The sequence below is a fragment of the Ptiloglossa arizonensis genome, chromosome 5 (assembly GCF_051014685.1).
Source record: "Ptiloglossa arizonensis isolate GNS036 chromosome 5, iyPtiAriz1_principal, whole genome shotgun sequence".
Taxonomy (NCBI): domain Eukaryota; kingdom Metazoa; phylum Arthropoda; class Insecta; order Hymenoptera; family Colletidae; genus Ptiloglossa; species Ptiloglossa arizonensis.
This window is the reverse complement of record NC_135052.1, coordinates 17,816,012-17,842,129: the sequence shown is the minus strand read 5'-3', so window position 1 is coordinate 17,842,129 and position 26,118 is coordinate 17,816,012. Positions and strand designations below refer to the sequence as shown.

At 37.6% G+C, this 26,118-nt stretch overlaps 4 protein-coding genes across 15 annotated transcripts in view; 2 read left to right on the top strand and 2 right to left on the bottom strand.

The window, feature by feature from the left end:
* Window positions 1-1,827: 1,827 nt before the first annotated feature.
* On the bottom strand, window positions 1,828-6,719 carry LOC143147669 (odorant receptor 47a-like). The gene is made up of 10 exons (XM_076313132.1): window positions 6,517-6,719; window positions 4,553-4,714; window positions 4,276-4,401; window positions 4,089-4,206; window positions 3,598-3,859; window positions 3,123-3,239; window positions 2,939-3,029; window positions 2,542-2,678; window positions 2,321-2,453; window positions 1,828-2,237 (listed from the first exon to the last, which is right to left on the bottom strand). Exons 1-10 carry the CDS (start codon window positions 6,667-6,669, stop codon window positions 2,184-2,186), a joined length of 1,353 nt encoding a protein of 450 aa, XP_076169247.1. The 5' UTR covers window positions 6,670-6,719; the 3' UTR covers window positions 1,828-2,183.
* Window positions 6,720-6,828: 109 nt separating this feature from the next.
* Window positions 6,829-18,859, bottom strand: LOC143147668 (odorant receptor Or2-like). Of its 8 annotated transcripts, XM_076313123.1 has the most exons (11): window positions 16,448-16,651; window positions 14,684-15,062; window positions 11,643-11,757; window positions 11,379-11,504; window positions 11,190-11,307; window positions 10,149-10,410; window positions 9,445-9,561; window positions 9,262-9,352; window positions 7,954-8,090; window positions 7,735-7,867; window positions 6,829-7,456 (listed from the first exon to the last, which is right to left on the bottom strand). In XM_076313123.1, the coding sequence occupies exons 1-11, from the start codon at window positions 16,518-16,520 to the stop codon at window positions 7,403-7,405; spliced, it is 1,605 nt and encodes a 534-aa protein (XP_076169238.1). In that variant the 5' UTR covers window positions 16,521-16,651; the 3' UTR covers window positions 6,829-7,402. The 8 variants fall into 8 exon arrangements, with proteins under 8 accessions (XP_076169238.1, XP_076169244.1, XP_076169239.1 ...); XM_076313129.1 differs by lacking the exons at window positions 14,684-15,062; window positions 16,448-16,651 and adding an exon at window positions 18,846-18,859 and having other exon boundaries at window positions 11,643-11,812; XM_076313124.1 differs by lacking the exon at window positions 7,954-8,090.
* On the top strand, window positions 9,072-15,351 carry LOC143147670 (uncharacterized). 4 transcript variants are annotated; one of them, XM_076313135.1, is made up of 5 exons: window positions 9,072-9,203; window positions 12,814-12,882; window positions 13,357-13,524; window positions 13,896-14,146; window positions 14,710-15,351. In XM_076313135.1, exons 3-4 carry the CDS (start codon window positions 13,451-13,453, stop codon window positions 13,996-13,998), a joined length of 177 nt encoding a protein of 58 aa, XP_076169250.1. In that variant the 5' UTR covers window positions 9,072-9,203; window positions 12,814-12,882; window positions 13,357-13,450; the 3' UTR covers window positions 13,999-14,146; window positions 14,710-15,351. The 4 variants fall into 4 exon arrangements, with proteins under 4 accessions (XP_076169250.1, XP_076169249.1, XP_076169251.1 ...); XM_076313134.1 differs by lacking the exon at window positions 12,814-12,882 and having other exon boundaries at window positions 9,074-9,203; XM_076313136.1 differs by lacking the exons at window positions 9,072-9,203; window positions 12,814-12,882 and adding an exon at window positions 9,913-10,177.
* LOC143147667 (fibrillin-2) overlaps window positions 16,851-26,118 on the top strand; it is a 52,964-nt gene continuing 43,696 nt past the window's right edge. Inside the window, exons 1-2 of one of the 2 annotated variants that reach the window (XM_076313121.1) lie at window positions 16,851-17,275; window positions 22,586-23,036. In XM_076313121.1, the coding sequence (XP_076169236.1) occupies window positions 22,894-23,036 (143 nt within the window). In that variant the 5' untranslated portion in view covers window positions 16,851-17,275; window positions 22,586-22,893. Of the gene's footprint in view, window positions 17,276-21,666; window positions 23,037-26,118 lie in introns of those variants that run through there. The other variant, XM_076313122.1, reaches the window with a different exon arrangement.

The window sequence follows — 26,118 nt, the reverse complement described above, 5'->3', positions numbered from 1 at the left end:
GTGTAACAGATAAATGGTTCTTAGGCCGTAATACTGGATTCATTTACTCAATCGTTCGTCAAGATATACATTGGGTAGTGAACGAAGAGCTCAGCGCAAGAAAAATATATCGTACCAGTGTAACATCGTTCAAGATTTATATTCAACTTACAAGAAATGAAATAAAATACTTGCACCTTCTAACTAGAGCCGAGAATCATCCAACGACAATTTCGAGTTCATTCGTACAATTCTTTGTTCGTTCGAAGGTATCAATTTGTGATAAATGTTATCGAGATATCGATGGTTTGCAACATTTTAAATACAAATGTATGGTTTGGCACACTGCTACTACGAGCTTGGATAGAACCATGCTAACCGATAGTGAAGGCAATACTTAAGATCTTGTGCAAAAGAATATTAAAATATTTTCCACCACGGTTTATTTTATCACCGATTTAGACGGATTCGTTCATCCACGATCGCAATGTATTATTGTAAACTTGATCAATACAGTAAAACGAATCTTACCGGTGAAAGTCATCTTTTTAACATCAATTCCTTCGTTATTATCACGAATTGTTCCAACGCGACACCGTGTGACAAAACCAACGACATTAACTGTTCAATAGCTTCTGTAAGATACACTTCTAAACGCAACTTTCGTACTAGTATTCTGCTTCGAGTCCACGAGACAACTATTGACTCGAACCGTGTACCGAGACACGATTCTTTTTCAATTACGAAGATTTTCATTACCAATTGAAATATTCATTGGTAATATTCATTGCGGGTTAGATTATAACACGAGTACTCTGCTTCCGTACAAATTGCCGAGACATTTGACAAAACACAATATGGTGTCATTCATGCTTGAAATATTAAGGGTACTCGGTATATTTCCGATTGTAGGAGTGTTATACCAGGGGTCTCCAGCCATGTCATTTTCTTATAGACCTCTTATTTGCGGTAATTCGAGTGTTATGTTCAAATGCATGTCTGTCAACTGATCGGGTGACCCATGGTGATAGGTAATACTCGAAAGAGAAGAAACGAACTTTGGAAGAAAATTACATGATCGCTAAAATTACATAAATTGCATAATTTTTCAAAGATCAATTGTACAGTAGGCTGGCTATTTAATATTAAAGTTACCATGGAACGAAATTTCCCGATGAGGGTTATGGAATAGATCCCAGTGGACGATCTGGTTATTCTGTTGTTGTGCTCTGACCACGTTGGACACGAAAGTAGATTGGTATGATTTTATTAGTGTTCACGTAAGATTAAAGTGAGAAAAATATAACAGTAGGAAGCGAAATAGTACTATAGTGAACCAGTCTCGGTCATGTGTGTTTCGATAACCAAGAGAGGTGAGAATTTTTGAATTAGAAATAGTAGGTGAATAAACAACTTGTAACACGTCTCGTATTTGAATACAAGTCAGAATTTAAATCACGGAATGTAATTTGTGATACGTGTAATATTTTTTTAAATAATGGCGACATTGAAAATTATTGTTGTAGGAAATCAAAGTATTAAAGGGATTTAATACTTTTAAAGAAATTAAAGTATTAAACTTTTCTGATTCAATTGCACTGTTCGATACAATGAAACTTCTTTTCTGTTTTTCTTTGGCACTTTTTGAAACTTTGACGTTAATTTGTAACTATTCAGGGCCAAATACAATTAACAAATTGTGTATCACTAAGTTTGAGAAACTCTCCTCTATTTTAGAACACCAATTGGAACTTTCTAACGTTTCTACTTGTCACGTGATACCTAGTTTTTGTAAAAAATCCCGAGCTTTCAGAAAAATTCATCTTTTTCGAGAACCAGTATCGAACAGTGCAATTAAACCAAAAAGCTATCCTATGTTACTAGAATCTCATTTCCGTATCGCTACTGTATCCAACATTTAATCCTTGTAACTTCTCTGTCTGTTTATTTCGTTAAACTCTATTTGTGTTATTATATATACATCAGTGCATTACAACAATTCTGCGATTTCTGTCTTCCAAGTGCAACGATAAGGCAGAGCAAACGTTCAGACATAACACGACAGATGGCACGAGATTGTAACCAATCGGTAAAGTCAATTATTTCAAGTCAATTTATTCGTCCTCGAATATAGTTCGTATAAAATTCTCCTACATTGGAGTTCCAATCATTTCGAGTAGATGTTCTCAAGCAATAACGAAGAGTTAGTCTCTCAGTGACAACAACATTGTAAAATACGACATACACGATTTGAAAATCTGAAAATTGAAAAATATTTTTTAATGTAAATTACTTACCTGTAGAATGTTCCTGATATAGTTTCATTTATGTTGTTACATACCGCCCCGAAATTCTCGATGTTCATATCGTACAATCCTCCCGCGCTTATTGTACACGGTATACCGGATCTTATCTGCATCATGTAAAGGACTTTTTGCATTTTCACTGGCGTTTGGTACCATTTGGAGTTGTACCTGTATCAAAGATCACAAAAACGTTACACTCGCCTTATTCGTTGCAGTGGTTGTTAAGGAACTGAAATATTTTCTTCTAATTGCGTACACATTAGTGGCTAATTCTAAACTGTAATCCACGAGCTTCTGTCCAGGTAGACTGATAAAGAACAAGTGAAATTTCTGGGTACCGAAGAAAAGACCAATCCTGAGCGCCTCTCCCGGTTGATCCAGATTCATGATCGTCTGATACATAAAAGTACTAATGAAGTGCGTTATCATTTTGTTAACTGATTGCAAATTTAGCTCATTTTTTTTCAATTACGAAATGATGATTTTCTGTCACGTAGGTGAAATATATCGTTCGAAGAAGAAAGTGAGATACACAGAATGATATAGAGCAATAACGATAGAGTTATCTATTATCGAGGGAGGAATTCGTTCAGTTAACGAGGTAATTCTTTATTATAGGATTCTCTCGTAACGTACTATGAAATTGTTCTTACCTGAACTGCCGTGACGCTAATGCCCATCATGTTCAGACCGATTTGAAGCAGGAAACTTTTTCGGTTCATCTGATCGATCAGTTCGTAGAACCTTTTGAATATGAATATAAAACGTATTAGCAGTGTTTCGTAAATTCCTCCTTACTTGATCTCTCCGGTTTCTTAATATTCAACAAGTACACACTGGATTGCTTTTTTGTGGACGATCGTACAATCCTTGAACTGTTGATATATTTCTCTCTGCGTGACAAAGCTATTCGTGTTTGGACCAATACTGTCCGTTGCTCGTTTAATCTGAATCCTGTGTCGATCGTAAATGTTCGAATGTAGCGAAATATTTTAAAGTACAGTAAACAGAATTATTGTTGAACGTACACACAATGCAGTTAATAGTATCGTAGGTTGTACGGGTATTATGAAAATTTACTGTGCAATTTAAAAACTGAAATTTAGAAATATTGTTCAAACGAAAGTTTGATGATACTTTTCGTCGTACGCGTCTTATTAAAATTAATCGATCGAAACGAGAGTGAGTTACGGTTTAGACGAGTGAGATACGGTCAACATTGTTGAAAAATAACTCTGTGGTTACCTGCCGCACAGAAATTGCGATAAGCCTAGTGACAGTAACGTATTTTAATGTTTGCGCTTACATTTACCCGCATATGGCGAATAATCCACAGGCGTGGTGAGTTATGAGCATGTTCATCGAATCTACGGTGACAATAGTTACGACACATACGATCGAGGACCAAACCGAGTGTAGGTATATAGGATAGAAGTATTCGTCACCGTCTACCAAATAGTTCAATTTGAAGAGTTGTGGTCTCAATCGAGTCTCGTTCAGTGGTAGAACGATATCCAAAAATGTAGGCAGCAACGGAAGCATAGTGAATAATACCAGGGATGTTAACAATGCGGCTGAAAAGTACACACGTGTAAATACGACCGATACGTTGTCATTGTAAACGTACGTGCTCGAAAATTTTCAAAAAGAAAAGGATCATAAAAATTGGACAATTTTAGGCATCCTTCTGTATTTTATTGTTGAAACTTCAAGTGTAACGATAACGTGCGTAAGTATCGATTTAACTTTTGAAATTGTAAAACGATCGTTAATTTTTGGAAAATTCTCCAAAAATCTACTCACTTCTGTACATCTGAGCAACTTTACTCCCTTGCTCGGTGATTGCGTCCAATGTACGTATTTTATCGGTGAGCTTCAACGTCTCCCACTCTTCTATCACAAGATCGTACAATTTCCTGAACTACAATGCAATTATTTAATTTTCGTTTCTCTGCACGAGATCCCTACGTGAAATTGACTAAGTAAATACTTGTTCTCTGTTGATGTTTAGATTTACTATCTTTATGGTTGTGATCAGATTCGTAACCATAACCGGTACAACCTCCAACACCCCGTCGGTGTTTCTGTCGCACAATGTGGTGTAGAATTCTATCAACTGTGAAACGAAATATTTCAACTGTAAAGTGTTGTGACTCTCTTCAAAGATTTCTCAATTGCGTACTAATTTCTGTATATGTTTCTAATAATATCGTATCGTCGAATAATCTATTCTTCGTTTGCTAGCATCGAAACATTGGTTCACTTACAATCGGTATCAACAGGCTTATTATACTGATTATAAGTACGGTGAAAATAGTTTTACGGCTGCGGTCCGTTTGCTGGGGATACTGTCCCAGAAATATTAAATACTTCTTCAGCGTTTTGAAATATGGAATGTCACCTAGAGTCACCTTCCAGGTGTCGTTACTCTGAAACACTGATGAAATGTCACGAACTTACGTATAGTTCAACCTATGTTATCAAGCTTCGATGCGAACTGATTATTTAATTGTGCGTCAACGTTTTAACACTAGAACCAACGATGATGGATGTACACTTATCTATATCGGATCGCATAGGTATCTTCAAAGTTAGGTGACGAATCAATTCACGAGTACCATTAGTTGTCTATTTTAATAATTGTTCACGAAAGTTGTAGATAAACACACCGTTCCTAATTAAGAAATTTCAAGAAGTTTGAAACAAATCAAATTGACTTTGGTAGTTCTACTGTTAAGGGACGAAGCTTGAGTATAGGTTTGTTTTTCGCAAATTAGAAAATCTTTAAGCTTAAATCTTAATCAAAGAATCGAACGTTTCGCGATTGGTTTATTCGTTCGTTCGTTCGTTGTTACAATGCAAAATCGTAAACTCGATCGATCCGAGATAAATTTCATCCATCGGTGTAAAATGATAAACTCGATTAACGTAAGATAAATCTCACCCTTGAAAGTCATCTTCTCGACATTAATTCTTTGACTGTTTTCACGAATCCTTTCAACGCGACACCGTACGATGAAAGCAACGACGCTAATTTCTCGATCGTTTCTCCAAGACACGACACACCTAAACGCAACTATCGTGCAAGTATACCGTTTCGACTCCACGAGAGAACTATCGACTCGAACCTTGTAACGAGACACGTACCTTTTTGAATTGCGAAGATTTCGATACCCAATTGAAATATTCATTGGCAAAGTGGTGGGTTAGATTCGAACGTGGGTTCTCCGCTCGAGTAAAATTATCGAGACCTTGGAGAAAATGCAATATGGTGACGATCGTGTTTCAAATATTAAGAGCGCTTCGTATATTTCCAATTCGGTGGATCACCGTACTGGCCTTTTCCAGGGTGTCCCCGTGCTGTATAATTTTCTTATCTACTCCTTACTTGCGGTAATTCGAACATTATATCGTAATGGATGCCTGTCAATTGTTCGGGTGACCCATGGCGATAGAGCCGATACTCGAAGAAGAGGAAACGACGTACGAGTGAAAATTAATATTAAAATCGTGACGAAATGAATCGGCTGGCAAGGGATATAGTGTAGATTCACTGCACAGTCCAAGTAGTTACTTCTCCGTTGTGTCTCGCGTTTTGGTTCTACCATTTCTACGCCATATTGTTTACTTCAAGTTCACTATCGTGGATTCGAATGCCCTAAGATTCTTGCGAAACAAGTAAACAGTTCACGATTTGGAACGTTTTGGATTTGTTTCAGGAAGGTGTGCTTTATAATAATTTTCTTTAATCTTATTCTCGTTTTGGTTTTACTATTGTTACGCTATATTGTTTACTTCAAGTTTATTATCGTGGATTCGAATGCCCTAAGATTCTCGCGAAACAAGTAAACAGTTCACGATTTGGAACGTTTTGGATTTGTTTCAGGAAGGTGTGCTTTTACAATAATTTTCTTTAATTTCATTCTCGTTTTGGTTTTACTATTGTTACGCCATATTGTTTACTTCAAGTTCACTATCGTGGATTCGAATGCCCTAAGATTCTTGCGAAACAAGTAAACAGTTCACGATTTGGAACGTTTTGGATTTGTTTCAGAAAGGTGTGCTTTTACGATACTTTTGTTTAATCTTCGACGTACCTGGGTCTGTTTTGACCCCAGAGGGGCTTTACTCGAAAAATTACTCACTCGTTTGTATCTCGTTGGTCTTGTTAATTTTGTGTAATTCAAGCTGTGATAAATCGATTATGTAAATGTACAATTTTTCACCATACCTCAGGTATTGGATGGAGAATCTTGGTGATACGTGGTCTGGGTCCTGGTATGTAGACTTCTATTTCATCCAAATTCATCCATCTTAACACGAATCCAAAGACGCATCGAGGTTGCCCAACTGATTCGTTATCCAAATAATAAAGTAGAAACATCAGCCTCTTGACATTCAGATGTATTTCATCGTCGTACACTTGCTGAGATTTTCAAAAAGGGACTATTATTTCGTCGATGTTTCATAAAATTGATCACCGATAAGTGAATCTTCGATTTTAGAGATATTAAAATGATTACACGTATCGAACTAAAGCGTGTGTTTCTAATAACTTTATTTATGTGCACATCGGGATCATTTACACTACTTTGATCGAATAGATATTCATTCATTCGATATCGATCCGCTGTACTCGAGGTGTTAGACATTTGTTTTCCAAGGTTACTACACTCCCTCCACCTATTAATTTCAGTGAAACACATTTCCCGCCTTTACATTATGCTTTGTCGTAATCCTTGAACGTCAGGACCTACTATTTCTTCTAACTAAATATTTTTTTCAAACTATACGATTGAGAAAATATTTCTGTTTACAACAGAGAGCAATTCAATCACGTGCAATAGTTATTTTCTTTCCGAATAAACCTTCAGAGGGAACATTTGTATTTTAACTCATTATCAGTTTGTTTCTATATTGATAACGCGTTGAACGATCTATCCTTGTATCTTTGACATTTCATTCGACATTTCATTCCGTGATTTAATTACTACGAATATAATTTAATTATTACGAGTGTAACATTCGCTAGATATTATTTAACGCGTTAAAACGGTTGTCTTCTACATTGGAATTTCAATCTTTTGGAGTAGATGTTTCCCTGTAGTGACGAAAAGTTATTCCCTCAGTGACATCAGCATCGTGAAATACGACACGCAAGATTTAAAAATCTGAAAATTGAAACACATCCATTGATAAACATTACGATACGCTGTATCTCTATTGTTCTTGCAGGATGTTTCTGAAATAGTTGATTTCCCTCGATCGTGTACTCTAGTAATTTGACGAATTAAAAACTATCACGTTGACGAGTGACCGGGGGAAATTCTATGTTTGTAGCAACGTTTAGGTAACGATAAACTGTCAAATTTACAGCTACGAGTCTGTCATCGTTTACTTTCTATCGAGTTCTATTTCAAAAACACATTACAGACGTGATGTCGCGTACCATTCCAAAGTTCTCGATGTTCATATCGTACAATCCGCCCGCACTTATTGTACACGGTATACCGGACCTTATCTGCATCATGTAAAACACTTTTTGCATTCTCATTGGGGTTTGGTACCATTGGGAGCTGTACCTGTAGTGAAGATCGCAAAACGTTACACTCGCCTTATTTATTGCCACGGTTGTTAAGAACTGTACTATTTTCTTCTAATTGCGTACAGATTAGTGGATAATTCTAAACTGTAATCCACGAGCCTCTGTCCAGGCAGACTCATAAAGAACAAATGAAATTTCTGAGCTCCGAGGAAAAGGCCAATTCTGAGAGCCTCTCTCGGTTGATCCAGGTGCATGAGCGTCTGATACATAAAAGTAGCGATCAAGCACGCTATTACCTCGTTAAATGGTCGAAAATCATTTCTGTTACATTCTGGGTACATTTCTATTCGGTTAGAAATTTCTTTTCGAGAGGTGATTTTTTAATTTTTATCTGTTGTTAAATTTCGCGTGTACACTCCGCCAAACAAACCTGATCGCACCTATTACAAACGCTGAACCTAGTTAAGCGTACGCGGGGAGAGACGCGTATGAAACTATAGTAAGTTTTCGTTGTACCATCGTCAGATTTGATTCGTTGATCGATCGTCGTTATCTCTACCAACTGAGAGCGATCTCCATTGGAACCAACGATTTAAAAATTTATTGAAATTTTTAAATTATTAGTTATGTATATACGTAACAAAAATGTTTCGAAACTAAAGCTGAGAAATTTTACTTTGGTTTTAAATTATCGTTATAAATTATGGATCGAAAACGATGTAGACGTTTGATGAACTAAATTTTGCAGATCTCCATTGGAACCAACAATTTAAAAATTTATTGAAGTTTTTAAATTTTTAGTTATGTATATACGTAACAAAAATGTTTCGAAACTAAAGCTGAGAAATTTTACTTCGGTTCTAAATTATCGTTATAAATTATGGATCGAAAACGATGTAGACGTTTGATGAACTAAATTTTGCAGATCTCCATTGGAACCAACAATTTAAAAATTTATTGAAGTTTTTAAATTTTTAGTTATGTATATACGTAACAAAAATGTTTCGAAACTAAAGCTGAGAAATTTTACTTTGGTTCTAAATTATCGCTGTAAATTATGGATCGAAAACGATGTAGACGTTTGATGAACTAAATTTTGCAGATTACCGATTACCGACAGAGCAACGCACGTGTTTGTCGCTGCGATTCGAACCGGTGAGCAGTCAGCGGCATAATAGTTTTGTGCGCATCTCTACTTGCGCATCGCAGAGTGCTTAGGTGGGGGTCTGTATTAGTGCGTTTAGGCGAAGTTTTTTTGACCGAATGTATCATTGGACGAAAAGAATACACCGAGAGTGAACGATATAGAACGATAAAAGTGGTGGACGCGTGACTGGTTAGTTATCGAGGGAGGAATTCGAACAGTTATCGAGGTAATGCTGTATTATAGAGATTGCGCAAGTCTTCCATAACTTATGAAACTATTCTCACTTGAACCGCTGTCAAGCTAATGGAGATCATACACATTCCGATCTGAAGCAGAAAACTGTTTCGGTTTATCTTATCGATGAGTTCATAAAACCTTTAAATATAAATATAAAATAGATTAGTAGTATTCCGTAGAGTCCTTCTTATTTTATTCCTCTGATTTATTAGTTTTCAACGAATACGAACTGGATTGCTCTTTTGTGGACGATCGTGCAGTCCTTGAGTTGTAGATATATGTTTCTTTGGTTGGCAACATCGTTAGCGATTGAATTAGTATTTTGCGTTAGCCGTTGAATCCGATTCCTGTGTTTGTTACAAGTATTACGATGAACGATCATTTTTATCCTATGTGTACGGATACAATAAGTGGAAACATTGTTAAACACATGTGCAAAGCATTTGATAGCACTTTTTTTACACGTGACTTATCGAAGTTCATAGAATGTCCACCAACAGTGTTATCGCTTTTCGTTATCCAATTGAGTAATCTCGATAGAATATTAATACGATTATGGAATTAACGAATGGGTGAAAATGAAAGAAAAACGGTGTGTATCATTTTATTATAAATTTTGCGTACGTCCAGCTACTTATTGGCTGATAGAAACTCATTCATGTTTCATCGAAGATGATTGTTTGGTTTAATCACGGTGCTGTACAGTATCGTATCTCCGGTTGTCACAGGTTCGGCTCCGACTCGTGACAACCTGAGAGACGGGTAGCTGAAATTTGGTTCGTTTCCTCGCTTTCGTATACAATTTGGAACGAGATTGTGTTATAGTATCGTCTAATGAGAGTGAGCGAGATGCAGTTGCGAGGATAAGTGAGAACAGTGATGAGGATAACTCTGTGCCTACCTGAAGGACAGATATGTGTGCGCTTACATTTACCCGCATATGGCGAATAATCCACAGGCATGGTGAGTTATGACCATGTAGACGGAATCTACGCTGACGATAGTTATGACAGATACGATCGAACTCCAAATCGAATGGAAGTATATAGGATAGAAGTATTCGTCACCGTCTACCAAATAATTCAGTCTAAACACTTGTTCTCTTAACCGGGTTTCGTTCAGTGGTAGAACGATATCCAGAAAAGGAGACACCAATGGAAGTAGAGTGAAAAATACCAGGGATGTTAATAAAGCGGCTGAAAAGTACACGCACAAATATGTGAAAACATCGTTGTACGCTCCTTTAAAAATTTGTAAAATCATCGTAAATATTAGAAAGAAATCGTAAATATTAGATCATTTCATAAATGTTTTTGTATTTCGCTAGTGAAACTTTAGACTCAACGACAGCATGTTTAAATATGGACTTAACCGTTCAAACCGCAAGACGCTCGTCAATTTTTTATACAGAATGAGTCACCACCGCGGAATAATTTGATCACTTTTGACGATGGATTTCCTTACCAGAAACAAATTTTTTTCAATATTAAGAGAGACACAATTCGATGTCCATGAATTTTGGTAGCTGAAGCTGTAAACGAGATGTAAGATCGAGTTCTTTTTTTTTTTTCTTTTTGAACGGAATTATATATTTTCTTTTTCATTATCGTATTTTCTAATAGAACGTTTTAGAATTCATACAGTTGACATTCAAGGTCGTTAATGGTCAATTACGAATTTTAGGATCATACTATGTGAAAAGGTAATGATATATTCCCAACTTCGTTTGGGAAAACGAATTTAACCTTGCATCTTCTTTACACTTCCATCTACAAAAAAGAAAAACTAGTAACATTGGATTATGTCCACCTTGAAACTAAATAAAATTTATTCGAAACAGTTTCTTCCATCGCCAAAAGTAAACGAGTTATTCGGATGGCTCAATAAAAGCAACACATTGTAACCCATAATCGTGATACAAATTTTAATAATGTTTATAGATAAAAACGATTCAAAATTCTAACAATATACCTACTTCTGTAGTAATAAGCAACTTTACTTCCTCTCTCGGTAACTGTGTCCAAAATACGTATTTCTTCTTTGATCTTTAGTGACTTCCATTCTTGACTCATAAGGTTGTACAATTCCTTGAACTACAATACATTGATTTTCGTGATCTTGGTTCTTACATTAGATTCCTTCGTGCAATGGATTAAGTAAATACTTGTTTTCTGTTGATGTCGATATTTGATATCTTCAATATTGTAACCAGATTTGTGAATATAACCGGTACAATCTCCAACACTGCATCCATATTCTTATCGTTCAAGCTAGTGGTGAATTGTATCAACTGTGAAACAGAACATTTTGATTGCGAAGTTAATTTCGTTAATTTCTTACTACTTGTGTACATATTTTTTTAGCAACGTTACATCATCGGTTAAGTAGTGATCCGACAACGAGCACTACGAAACATTGGTTCACTTACCATTGGTATCAAGAGGCTTACTGTAGTCCCTATAATTACGGTTAACATAATTTTACGCCTGCGGTCCGTTTGCTGCAGATACTGTCCTAGAATTATCAAATACGTCTTGATCACTCTGTAATGTGAAATGTCATCGAAAATGTCCTTACAAGCGTCGTTACCCTGAAACCCTGACGAAACGTCACGAACTTAGGTACAACTCGATGAACGGTTATCGTGCTTCAACACAAATGTGAAAAATAGGTAATTTTTGAAACGCAGAAAAAGAAAATAATAAAAACGACTCGATAAGAATTTTGGAGATTTCATCTACTAATGTATTTAAATTTCAATAAACTCTACAAAATTCTTAAATGAATATGTCTTTAGTTATCGCGTTTTGAAAAAGTGGAAAAAACATGTTTCTCCCTACTGTCGTAACGAATTGCAACTGTCCGGTAAATTTTAAACAAACAATCGATTTTTATTCAGAGTGAATGTGTTAGTAATTGGTACTAGAATGATGGAAGGAAAAGAAAAATTCTTAAATTGGTGGTGTTCTGAAGCGAAATATACAATTGACGTTGCAAAAAGCGACGTGTAAATATTAATTTTGAAGAAATTTCCTTCACTTTCATAAACCCCACTTAAGGAGTAAACATGGACACAGAAACGCGAAGAATACAATACACAGTTAATACTAATACAGGTCGTTCAATTTTTCTTTCCCGTGTTGTGAAATGTTTAAGTTATTAAAGGATTGAATGCATTGGATGTATCAACAGAGATTCGTAAACGACGTGTCGTTCTTTCACCGACATGGTCAGATTTGTCCGTGACCACGATAGAATTGAATAAACTTGATTAAAATAAGAGAAACTTCACCGGTGAGAGTCATTCTTTTGGTGTCAATTTCCTCGCTAGTTTCGTGAATCGTTTCAATGCGAGATCACGCGATAAAGGCAATGTTCCACGACAACGACGCGAATTGTTTGCTTTCGTTGTTGCAATTTTCAATGCATCCTGCTTCGAATCCACGAGAGAACTACTGGCTCGTTCCTTGTATAGAGACACGTTTCTTTACGAATTCAAAATGCTTTAATTTAAGAATTAACGGTGTACCACAATTTTCATTTATCAATGTAAATGATACAGAAGTCCCTGGACTCTGTTATTATCTTATTTTTTCTAGAATTTCCGATAATTTAAACACGATGCCGTAATGAATGCCTGTCAATTGATCGGGCGATACACGACGACGGTTAGTACTCGTGGACGGGAAAAGGAAACCGCATTGGCAGCCGAATGAAAATTTAATAGATAGAACTCAGGAAGACCTGACGGTAGAATGTACAAAGTGGTTTTACATTTACAGTCGAAATAATAGGTCACTCGAGGCCTCAAAAGGATGATAGATCCCTGCCAGGGTAGACGTTCCAATTACTGCCACTTTAAGCCTATCTCGTAACTTCGTTTAATTATTTTAGAAATTATTTAAACGAAAGATCGTTCCAGATTGGAGCGTAACATCGCTCAACGTTTCTTTTATTTGTGAACATTTTTCTAAACGTTAAATACGATGAATCGCTTACCAATTGCACTCGGTAGCGTACGTGTTACAAAAGTGTAGCTTAATGTTGAAATTCTTCCTATCGTATCTTGTGTATTTAAATTTTGCAATTCGTCGCTCGTACATGTTTCTTAATTCGTTAATTCGTAAATTTGTCATTCGCAGAAAAAAATTCAAGCCGGTTGAAACATTGGACAAGTGCACGTGCAACAATTTCGTAACGGTGAAATGTTGCTATTATCGACACGTGGTGAATGCAATGGCATCAAGTCAGAAGAACGTGGCAGATGATCCAATTATACTCGATAGAAGGAATGTAACGAGGTTCTCGAGGTATGTACACTTACATATGTACATGTACATGTGACGCAACCAGAAACCTCAAATACGGGAAATATTTTTTTTTCGCTCGTTTCTTCAAACATTACTTTCTGTTTTTTTTTAATTTCTTTAAACGTTCTTTAAACATTTGTTTACGTTCGGTTTATTGATAGAAAATCTTGTCACTTTTTAATATTCTTTGTACACATCTGCCTTCTCTTTCCCCCACTGGTTAGGTTTCTGTATACGAGTCTAGCGGAACACGAGTAAAATATTTATTTAAACGGCAACGGACAGCTGTAAATCCACAGAAAAGTGTCGGGGATGTTTATTTGCTCGAGAAAAAAGAAATTTACGTTCAATCTTGATTTTAATGCGTTCAGATTGGTCGTTCTGGTTTTCATTGTTCTCATCGGCCACCCGCATACTATTTCGACGACAAGGGTGACTTATCTTCGATCGTTTCACACGAACAGGATCACGTAACGACGATGAAAAGGACGAGAAGATTATATCGATTCATCGTGGATTTAGGGGATCGAGGTCCTCGTATTGCGACAGCTCCGTGAAGGTCCATTTGGAAGAAAAACGTTTTGGAGTATGCGACAGATCACCCGATTAAGCGAATCGAAAGGTACACAATTTCATTCTTTTATCGCGGATAACGAACAACAATTTATCGACGATGTCTGCGATAAATATTTTCTTCGATTGTCATTCGGTAGTCGTATATATTTTTCATTTCAATAGCGAGCATTTTTTTGTTCAATTTAGCAGTTCTCTCGTTCCACGAAATTTATTATACTGATTCTAATTCTTAAGTTACTCTTTATTTAAGTTAGTATCAACTTTTCAATAAATTCCATTTACTTGTAAGTAAAATGCACTCTTACATTATCTTAAAATTCATAAATTTATTCTACATCGAATAAACTAAAAAATTCAAGAGAATTTTACTCAACATCGAAATAAACAATATTTTTTTTAAGTATTATTTTCTTACTCTTAGGTTCATTTTCCTCCAAATCGATATCATTTATTTTATCAATTGTGACGTTACCTTTCGCTTCGAGGTTGCAGTAAACTTGCACTTACACGCTGTTAATGCAATTTGTAGTACTCGATTTAACGATACGAAAATTTGTTCGGTGCAAAGGAAAAAAATACCCACCGTGTGTTTAATGTTTCTTCGCGCAGATTAGAGCCACCCCGATATAAAATGCAACGAGTGGACGTCATTGCTGCGATTATGCAGTTCCAAGTCTTCTTTATTTCGAACGCGCCACGAGACCGATATTGCGAAGTTCGTCGGCGGAGTTGTCGGCCGACAATAGTTGTTTTCAATCGAATCGAGCGGAAGTGATGGCTCCTTAACACGCTTATTGGTCCAGAACACAGAGGCCAATGTCGTTCGTGTTTCCCAATCGCGGCTACAGCCTCGATTTGATAACGCTCGGCTGCTCCGTGGTTGCGAAAGTTTCCTACATTGTAACACGTAGATGCAACTCGTGCTCCGTTGCTCTTGGAACTCGGTGTTCCTGGTTTATAACCTATAACCCACGGTTACGAGTTATAAAATATTTATACGTTGCATTGTTGGTCGTTTCTTAATCGTTCGTCTGCAATAGCGCCACCAAAGTCTTGGACGAATCAATCGACAGAACCACGCGTTTCCTTTGTTCTTATATTTCTGTACGAGATAAAAAAAACAAATTGAAAATTTAACACCTTCGTGTTATCGTGCGATGACATGTTATTCCGTAAAATTGGAAATTGGAGGAGTTTCGTAAAATTATGTATGGAATAATTGGAAATTATTTATTATTACGTTTATGAGGGGTTTCGTGAAATTATGTATGAAATAATGTGAAATTATTTATTATTACGTTTATGAGGAGTTTCGTGAAATTATGTATGAAATAATGTGAAATTATTTATTATTACGTTTATGAGGAGTTTCGTGAAATTATGTATGAAATAATATGAAATTATTTAGTATTACGTTTATGAGGAGTTTCGTGAAATTATGTATGAAATAATAGGAAATTATTTATTATTACGTTTATGAAGAGTTTCGTAAAATTACGTATAAAATAATATGAAATTATTAAATTGTTCAAATAGAATTTTCACTAATGTAAATATTACAGTGACGTTATATTTTTTTAGATCTTTTGCTGCGTTCGAGTGGAACATTGTATAATTATTGTCTTACGATGATTCTGGGGTAGATGTCCCAATAATTGTCAGTGTCCTGGATTTTTCACGGAGCACTCGATTAAAATCCGTTTCCAATTTTTGTGGAGCGAAAAATTGAATAAAAAATATCTCAAGTAGGATACCTATAGAGTTTCGGCCAGGAGCGTTAAAAATTTAGTCGAACGGAGATCTCGTTCTCTATTTACCAGAAATCGCTGGATGACAAATCTCACCGGAGTTTAAGAAGATCCTCGTAGCAATTTCTTACAGAAAGTGATACGAATAATTCGACGATCGTCGAAACGAAAGTAGCTTACAAATTCGTTGTCAATAATAAAGCTAAAAATTCGTACAATTTTCACGCACTCCTTTAAACACTTAGAAAGAAACTTAGAAAAGAAACTTTTTTTAAAATATCGACAATTCGTCCCAAGTTTCCCTATCCTCTCGAAAAAAAAAGTATCAAACTTCTCCCCGGTTCAAAGAACGTAAAATTAACAATAATATTGGTTTGCTCGGCAAGTAATTTCGTTTTCCAAAATGGAGAATATATAATCTAACAAAATATTTATACGCTCTAAAAAGCGTATATGTGTTTCATTTTCACCAAAAAAAAAAAAAAAAAGAAACTAAACGACTTTCCAAACTTAATACACCGTTATGTAAATTTCTCTAGCCAGGGAAAAGTCGAGGCTGTACATGAAAAAAAGATGACCAAAAACCTCGTTATTCGAACCTTTCGCACGAGCCCCTCTCTCTCTCTTCGCAAAGAATCGATCGTCTCTCGATTTTCCTTTCCGAACTGGCATGTATACACGCGTCGTTACACTGGTCGTCGTTATCCCCGCGCGCGTATCGCGTTTTCCTCGTTAAAAGCGTACCGGGCGTCCTCCGTGGTCGCGCGTGTCCAGCGCGCAGCACACACGCGCAGCGTGTTGACAGCGACGAAGAAAAAGGAAGGGTTGGTACGTCGCGGTCGTCGGTGCGCCTGTTCGCTTTCTCGGTCGTCAGCTGCACGCGGGCGCGAGAGGACCGCGCTGGGAAGGGTGGGGAGGGAGAAGGGTCGCGTGGAGGGGCGGGGTGGCGCGAAGACGAGAGAAGAGCGCCTCTGCTCCTCGGATGAGCCCTCTCTCGGTATCGCTCGTCCGCGATCCAGTCTCGCGTCGAGTCCCGTCCGCGCATCTTTTCGGGGCTCGCTCCCTCGCTGTTCTCCCGTTCCTCGTCGCAAGAACGTGTGTCGCGCCAAGTGTTCCCGAGGACTCGGTTTCCCTTCGATCCAGGGGCTCGTTCGTTTTCCACGATTTCTCGTTCCCCTTTCCTCTCTCGTGGACCAGTTTCGCGCCCTCGAGAGCTTCGAAGGGTGATCTCGAGTTTGTTTCTTTTTTTTTTGGTTTTCTCGTCCACGGGGAGTGCACGAATCGAATCTCGAACGGGGCGAATCGGTGATCGATCGTCGTTTAAACCACATGGATGAAATTGGGATCGGTACTCGGGGAGTGTAACTGGTGACACTGTGGAGTATCGGTAGTTCGCGGTGGAGTAATGTTGATGGTTTCGTTGACAGGTATGAGATATATCGTGGTCTCGTTGGAGAGTTTCGGGAAACGGAGACACGTCGAAGATACGATGTATATTATTGTCGGAGGCTTTAGTTTTCTTTTTTTTTTTTTTTTGGTTTGGTGCGGTTTGATTTCCTCGATGGGGTAAAGTTGATTTTTATCGACGACGAAAGGAGTCACGGGATACGCGGAAATTTGAAATTGTTTTAAGAATTTCGAACACTAGGGTCTAGAAGTCACGATGAAACATACTTTTTATGGAAAAAAAAATTCAAATTATAATCCCGAAATAAATTTTATTATCGATGTATGGTTTCTGGGGCTGAGGTTTCGTCGCCTTGAGTAAACGAAGGGCCGAAATAAACGTAACTGTACAATTTAATAAGAGGAATAGAAAGCATCGTAGAGGCAATTGTTTGTAACGTGTACGACATAAATAAAAATCGATGGGCCAGGTAGCTCACATGCTGAACACGTGTACAACGCATATGGTATGATAAAAAGTAGAATATTTCTCATTCGATCGATAATAATGAGATTTTCACGTGTCCAATAATGAGAAAATTATTCGAACAATCTACTGGTTCTATCGATCGGGTACAAAATTTGTATAATTTAATTGCATTCCAAACTTAGTTTAGAAATCTATTTCTCGATTGAAATGTTTACACGCTAAAGTGTGTAAATAATACAAACGTAACAGTTGCAATCGTTTATTATTATTTTTCTCCAGAAGCGTATTTCTTCGTTGAAATGTTTACGTGCTAGAGTATCCAAACGATACAAGAATAACAATTGCAATCGTTTTTATTATTTTTCTCCAGAGGCGTATTTCTTCGTCGAAATGTTTACTTGCTAGAGTATGCAAACGATACAAGAATAACAATTGCAATCGTTTTTATTATTTTTCACCAGAAGCGTATTTCTTGGTCGAAATGTTTACACTCCAAAGTGTACAAATAATACAAAAATAACAATTGCAATCGCTTTTATTATTTTTCTCCAGAAGCGTATTTCTTGGTCGAAATGTTTACACTCCAAAGTGTACAAATAATACAAAAATAACAGTTGCAATTGTTTTTATTATTTTTCTCCAGAAGCATATTTCTTGGTCGTAATGTTTACACTCCAAAGTGTACAAATAATACAAAAATAACAATTGCAATCGCTTTTATTATTTTTCTCCAGAAGCGTGCTTCGTCAAAATATGTGCACGCTAAAGTGTACAAAAAATAACAACAATTGCAATCGATTTTATTATTTTTATATCGTGCTCGCCAAGAAGGCTCTCTTGTTCAATAACTTTCGTCGTTTCTTCCATTATAAAAAATACCATGACACTTCAATTTTGAACACCTGTAAATATACGAACAATCTACACAAAACTTCGCAAACGTTCACCAAACAGTAACACCATCTTCAAAAAAATAAAACAACGAACCTGATACCTCAATTTCTAAAACGACAAAACTTATCGAGCAATCTATTCTATTCGTTCCCATAATTTTCGAAATAAACCAACGAAACAACACGTACGAACCATTCAGTAGAGTGTAATCGCTCGATGGTACGAACCTGTCGGATATGTCACCGCGGAAAATCTGAACTCGTCGGATTATCCATTTTCTTCGTTGTCGACCGTAACGATTAATCGCTCGGGCAAGAGGCGAGAGCAGTGTCGGAATCGAGTTTATCTCGTCGATATTCCTCGTCATCGTTGCCCCGATCCCGTCGTAATAGAACGTGCGAACCAGACCGATCTCTTTTTGCGCGACTTTTGCGCGATCGTACCAAGCTTTGTGGAATTTTAACGATAGCCTCTGCTCGGTCCGCTTTTACGTTAGTGATAACGAGTGAAAGCGGAGTGGAAGTGCATCTACGCGCGGTGATCTTTCACGTAGGCTCGATGAAAATCGTCTCGGTCCCATTTTCGTAGACCGTGGTGTTAAATCGGAAGCAAGTTCGGTCGGGGGTGCCCTATAGAGTTTCGAGCAGTAGCAGTAAAAATTTCGTCGGCCCGAGATTTCGTTCTATATTTATCGAGGAACGTTGAACGACAAATCTCACCGGAGTTTAAGAGGATTTTCGTAGCAACTTTTTATTCGAGCTAGTACCGGTAATCCGACGAGCATCGAAACGCACGGGAGGGTGGTCTCGAAATTTGAACACGGGGTATTGCGGGAATCGCGAAGCAGGGAATGATTTAAGAGGGGTTTTTTAACGAGAATTGTAAGATGGATTCGATGGTCGGTTGAAATCATAAGAGAAAAGTACTCGTGTTCACGATTTTTGAGAGAATTGATTCGAAAATGCTCTTGCGAATGGAAAATGTATAGCAGAGTGAGTAGATCGATTTTATTGCGACAGAGTAGTGTAACGTGTGCATAGTAGTAGAGTAGAGTAACGTGTGCATAGTCGTAGAGGTGTAACGTTTGCATATTGTACATTCGAAGTAAATAAAACAGTGGAGGAAATGAAACGAAATAATTGATGGTAAAATAGTAAAAGAGTAAAATAGTGAATGAAATAATAAACGTGACTTGGATATTCGTCGAATTTTATACAACTGAATTTTATAAATGAGAAGTCCTCAAGTGTGGTATTCGAGGAAACTGAAAAATACTTAAATTTGTATATTTCTCGATAGAATACTTTGCAAACTAATGTAACCAATGAATATATACATAAAAAAAAAAAATAAAAATCAGATCGAGTAAAATATTACGTGAAATTCGATTCCCATCGAAATTCATGAACAACGTGTACCAGGCACCGTTAAGAAAATAAATTTCAACGAACGAACAACGTTTCTATTCTCGTTCGCGTCGTCTGTTTTGTTACGAGGGGTTTCTCGATTGTTTCTAAAATTCTGATCAACTCGAGAGCTAACTTCGCAATTCCGCGCTGCCTCTCGTCGTGCCAGCGAAACAGCTATTGTGGATATTTATATCAGAAGATAGTTCCATCTATCTCATCGTACTAATTTGGTGCTTCCGGAAAGGCGTCATAGTCAGCGCGGAATCGCGGCAATTATCGCCCGTTGTCTCTCGGCTCGGTTTACGTGGCGAAATTCTCGTTTCTCTTGCGAAACGAACGATCAAAAGCGTGGCGTTATATTCGCGAGGATTCACAAAGAGCCCACACATAAGACGAAAAAGGGAAACGGTTCGTTGCAATTATCGCGATCTCGAAAAGTGATTTACGAGAACGCGGAGACGTTTAAGGCTCGTCTTGGTGAACACTGCGATACAGTGCTCGTTTATTTAAGCATAGTCCGGATATTTGCGTACAGAATTATGTTTCTCTCGTCACCCAATCAAAACGATACGTTCGATATTGTATTTATCGATTTAATAGACAAAATAAAGAGACAGAGTCCTTCGAACGCATTGATCCGAGCGAAGAAATATTTGTTGAATTTATCTTCAATTTTCTAATTTGAATTTTACTGCACCGCCAAGAGTAATAATTCTTTGAGACGTTTGTTTACATTTGTAACGTAAAATTATTCAGTACACATTTTTTTATCGAAATTTAGGATAAGTACTTAGCCTCCAGTAATAATTTTTTCGTTTCTTCGAACGCGTCCGTTAGGAGGACGATCGATACGAGATACTCGTCAAACATTAATGTCCACCCTTACTTTACGTTCTGATTATTTATACTCGAAGAGTGTCGTCAATTTATCGACCGTTGAGTTTAATTCGATTTTACTCTCTGGTGTCGGTACAATGCCTTCTTGTACAGCGTAAATACATAATATTAATTAACGAACGAAACGATAATGGAGAGCTACTTCCGACAAGTTCTTAATGTTCATAGGAGACTTCAACGAGTGTATTTTAAATAACGAGGAGATAATTCCTCTGAATGTTTTACCGAAATTTCGTGTTTGCTTTGGGTAAATATTTGATTTCGTTTTAATTTCAACGAGATGAAAAGAACAATTCGTGAATCATCTTTGAGAGTAACAATTATCGATAAATAAATATTTCGGATTCAAATCTTCGGTAACGTACGTACAGAGTGTTGAGAAAAGTGTTTAGGATTTTAGAAGCAAGAATATTCCGATTTGCATTGATACACAATTCGATACACTGTAGGATTTTATTTAATTTTCTATGGCAGCAACGCCAACGATGTGTCACTATTCGATCGAACATTACTCATAAGTGAAGATCATCGATGACTATTTATAACTGTACTATGTAATTGTACGATAATAAAAAAGTCACGCGACAACAATTGTAAAAATAAAACTACGATAGATAATAATAGCATGGACGTAACCAGCGATAATCTCCCCTGCTTCGGTGCAGTGTTTGATTAAATAGAGAGAACTGTCTTTTACAATTAATGGAGCATAAAATCACGTACTATCCCGACAGAGTTTATTCGCCAGTTAGTATCAGTTATTATACTTGGAAAAACTCTGTGTACAATATTGATTGGTTTTGGGCTCTTTCTTCCTTATCGATATATGAGAATATTTTATAAATAATTTTTACGTTCTTGTACTAACAAGGAAGAGCTACCACCACCGGTACAACGATTATTGCATTAAACAGTAATTGTAACCGATCGGTATAATAAGCTTCTAAACTCCTAACGTTCGAAACACTCTCTATAACGCGTAAAAAAAAAAAAGAAAAATTAAACCATTTCGAAGAAAATTTCAAAACGATGGATTTCGAAAGCTCGTAACATTATCAACGCACAGCCATATATTCACAGACACATATCAAGTATCTTTTATTTCTACCATTAAGCTTCTAGACTCCTAATTTTCGAAACACCCTGTACACGTACCAAGCCTCCTTTATATCTACCATTAAGTTTCTAAACTCCTAATCTTCGAAACACCCTGTACATCTACCAAGCCTCCTTTGTATCTACCATTAAGCTTCTAGATTCCTAATTTTCGAAACACCCTGTACACGTACCGAGCCTCCTTTGTATCTACCATTAAGCTTCTAGACTCCTAATTTTCGAAACACCCTGTACACGTACCAAGTCTTCTTTGTATCTACCATTAAGCTTCTAGACTCCTAATTTTCGAAACACCCTGTACACGTACCAAGCCTCCTTTGTATCTACCATTAAGCTTCTAGACTCTTAATCTTCGAAACACTCTGTACAACGGAGGGAAAAAATTCTCGAAAATGTTGAAAAGTTTCACGGGATTCGAAAGAGCGGAAAAAGCAATTCGAAATCGTCCGAAGGACCTACTTCTGATACTTGACGCGTGAGCCCAACGTACCGGGTGTCGCGCACGAACGAGATCTCGTTGAGAAAAAAATCGCGTCCCGTTCCAGAATTGCGCGAGCGTCATATTACCAAGCAGCCGCCGGCCGACCGAGAACCATGATCGAGAATCCGATCGTGGTGTCGATCGCGAAGCATCGTTGAAGCCATCGTCCGTGCCCTGGGGAGCGATCGAGGATCATGCGCGTGAAACGAGCGAGCATCGATCGCGCGACGAGCTAACGAATTTCACGTGGATCTCTTTAACCTCGCCCCCCCACCACCCACCCACCCACCCCCACCTCGCCCCGATCCGCGGCCACCGGTGAACAAGTTTGTCGTTCGTACACGAAACGCGAAACGAATCGCGGCCGACAAGATGACGGACAGGTTGCTGTTCTTCGGTACGTGGTGGTTCCTGTTGCTCGTCCTCGGAGGCGTCTCGACCACGGGACAACAACGCTACACCACCAGCCCCGCTCAGGACCTGGATAACACACTGCAATCAGTACCACCTCTCGGGTGAGTATCGAGTTATCGGCTATCGCGAAGCGCGAAACCGCTAACGGGCAATCTCCGATCTCCCCCACCAATTTCATATACGGGGGAGGGGCTACGCTTGCGCGCTTGCGCGCCAGCCGGTAATTTGCCGTGATCACTAGGGGGTTCTGCCGCGTGCGCGGCGCTGCGTGGAATTTGCGGGGGTACGGAGCTATTATTTTTCTTTTCTCTTCGTTCTTTCTTCTCCTTTCTTTTTGCTCTCGAAGGTGTCGGTTTCCCCGAGAACGGAAGATCGATAGTTAAGACCTCTCGTACGCGGAGAGACGATCTTACGTTTACAACAGGTCTCGATCTTTACACCGATCAAACGAATTCGGGACAGGGTACGCGGACAGAGATTTCTATCCAGGAGATTTATCGAGCTCGGACAGAGATATTGTACACGTTCCTGGGGGGCAGGGAAATCTATTTATGGAGTCCTAAGTGGTCGTTTGTGGAAATGCGCGAGGATCGTATCGTGGAGGAATTAGTGGAATTTTTAGGGTGGTGTTAGAACAATGGGAGAGTCTATTTTGTCAATGGATAGACGAATAGGGAAAATTTGAACGAGTTACTCTCGAATTATTTCCCAAAAGTTGCGCAATGTCGGTACAATGATTTCGAGCGTGTATGACAATACTGGTTCGCTGGAGAACTCGCGAATTTTCGGACAAGTTATCGCTGGGAAGCTCGTAAATGGAAAATTTATAAGTCGGGGAACACAATGTTTCAATTGCTGGAAAATTTGTGGGTTTCGCTATAATTTCTGGAACATTCGGAACATTCGTGAGCGACGTGAAACATTTTTAAAAATTTACAAGCGTTCGAAACATTGTCTGTTCGAAGATCGTTGGAAAATTTACGACTCGGTGCACGATTTATTAATTCCCGAAATATCGTGGACGTTGAACGATCTACCAACGGACGAAAGAATATTTGGGAAAATTTGCCCGGTCGTTGGAAAATTTTCGAAAAAATTCACGGAACGTTGACGAATTCTCTGATCAGATGTTTCACGAGTCACGTGAGTGTATATTCGTGGCTCTCGAATTCGCGTGCGCGCTAAATTAGATCGTTCGCTAATCGTGAAAACAGCGAAGGGGACGGAATGGATCGAACGAATTCGTGATTGGTGAATTCTCACGATGGAAGCGGTATTCGTTTGACAACTCCCCCAACATCCACACGTGGGAATGCCAGTGATAAAGCTGTTTTCAGCTCGTTTCTATTTTTACTCGTCAGGGGGACAGGAGCGTAGTGAAATCGCTTCAACAAGGAACTTTCTGCTCTAGTTTCTTTTTTCATACGAATGACGTAATACCGTGCGTCTTGGGCCAGCGTAATGTTTATCACGTGTCCGGCGTTTCGCTCTATACGTTGCGGTGTATACTCCGAAGTCTGTTCAACACGCTCGAAAAATGTCTTCGATTTATTTTACTTGAACATTTGATCCAACATTTTTCTGGTACTGTTTGTATACTTTTCTTATTATTATACAAACTTTACCATCGACGAATAATTTCAACATTGTGGGGAAACATATAAGACATGAAACGTATGAAGTAAACATTGAACAAAATTTTCGACAGCAGTGAACTTTATTTTATTTAATATCATTTAGTTTAAATTATTTTATCAATACGTTCACTAACGTAACATTGTAAACTATTTACTCGATCGGTTGTAGAATTTATGTCTAAATGTTCACGTAACTATTAATAATGTAAATATATAGTAAACACTATACGTCGATTAATTTCAATATTCTATGGATGTATTCAGATACTAAAACGAAGGAATTTCGAAATTGTAATTATTTAAATTTAACATCCTTGGTGATTTCAACGCGGATGTGAACATAAACACTCGATGTACCATACAGCACGATTTTTACGTGAAAAATGTTTAAACGTAGTAACATCGTGGAAAAGATTTTTAATGATTCTTCGATCCGACTGAAACTTCACCTCGAGATCAAGGAAAGTACAAAGATCATTCATAGTCGCTTTAAAAGAGACGAATCTATGAAAAACCTAGCAAAATACATTCCACGATAAACGCGGATACTCGATAAAATTAATACACGTCGTTATCAGTTGTTAACGTTCCATCTCGATGCAAAAATAGCTGCAATTGTGCAGCGAAATATTCGCTGTTGATTTTAGAATTGTAGAGGGTACAATGAAAATAAACGTCATCAAAAAATGTTAGTCGCTTAAATCGCTGTTATTTCGAGGGTTAATTTTACAGTTCTTACAATTGATTCAGAAACATTTTAACAACAACATAAACACGTATTTGTATATTTCGTGCACGAGACGAATAAATATAACACAGTACTCCATTTCTGTTCTGAATATTTACTATTATATTTTTATATAAAAATACCTACTCCAGGGATACAGTCTTTGACACCACCAAATTCGGATAAAAATTAAATAATTACAAATAAAATATGAAGTTTCATAATTTTATCCGTTACTAGAAGAACTTCCCTTAGAAATCCAAGGTTAGATACACAACCACCCTCGTAATGTTTAAAGTTATTTTCAAAAGGTACACATTCTTCCATTTTGTGAAATATTATTTATCGAAAATAAAATGTCCGTGATGCTTTGTCTTGCAGCTGTTGCAATCAACGATCATATACTCGAAAGCGGATTATTTACCCCATCGTCAGCGTGTAACGCGTAATTAGTATTTAAATTACTCTGGTGTAGAATTTACGTTCAGCGCGCGGTTTGGGGGTTAATTCAAAACACTTTTGACACCGTCATCAAGAATATAAGTTCTGGATGATTTCTAGAGGATCGTACGTGGCTAATTATGCGTGGTGTAATGCGCGCGGATTAAGGAAATATTGCTGTCTACACTGTTATTTTTCGGTTCCTTTCAATGATTTTTTTTGCAATGGTAGGAAAGCTATTTTGTAGCTAGCTTTTCCAGACATGTTTGTCCACCTTATAGAAACACACAGTATTTTTTTCGTCTAGAAATATTAAAAATTATTGGAGTTATAGTTTCTTGTTTAATGGCTCTTCTAAAAAAGGTGCTCCATTGGCTT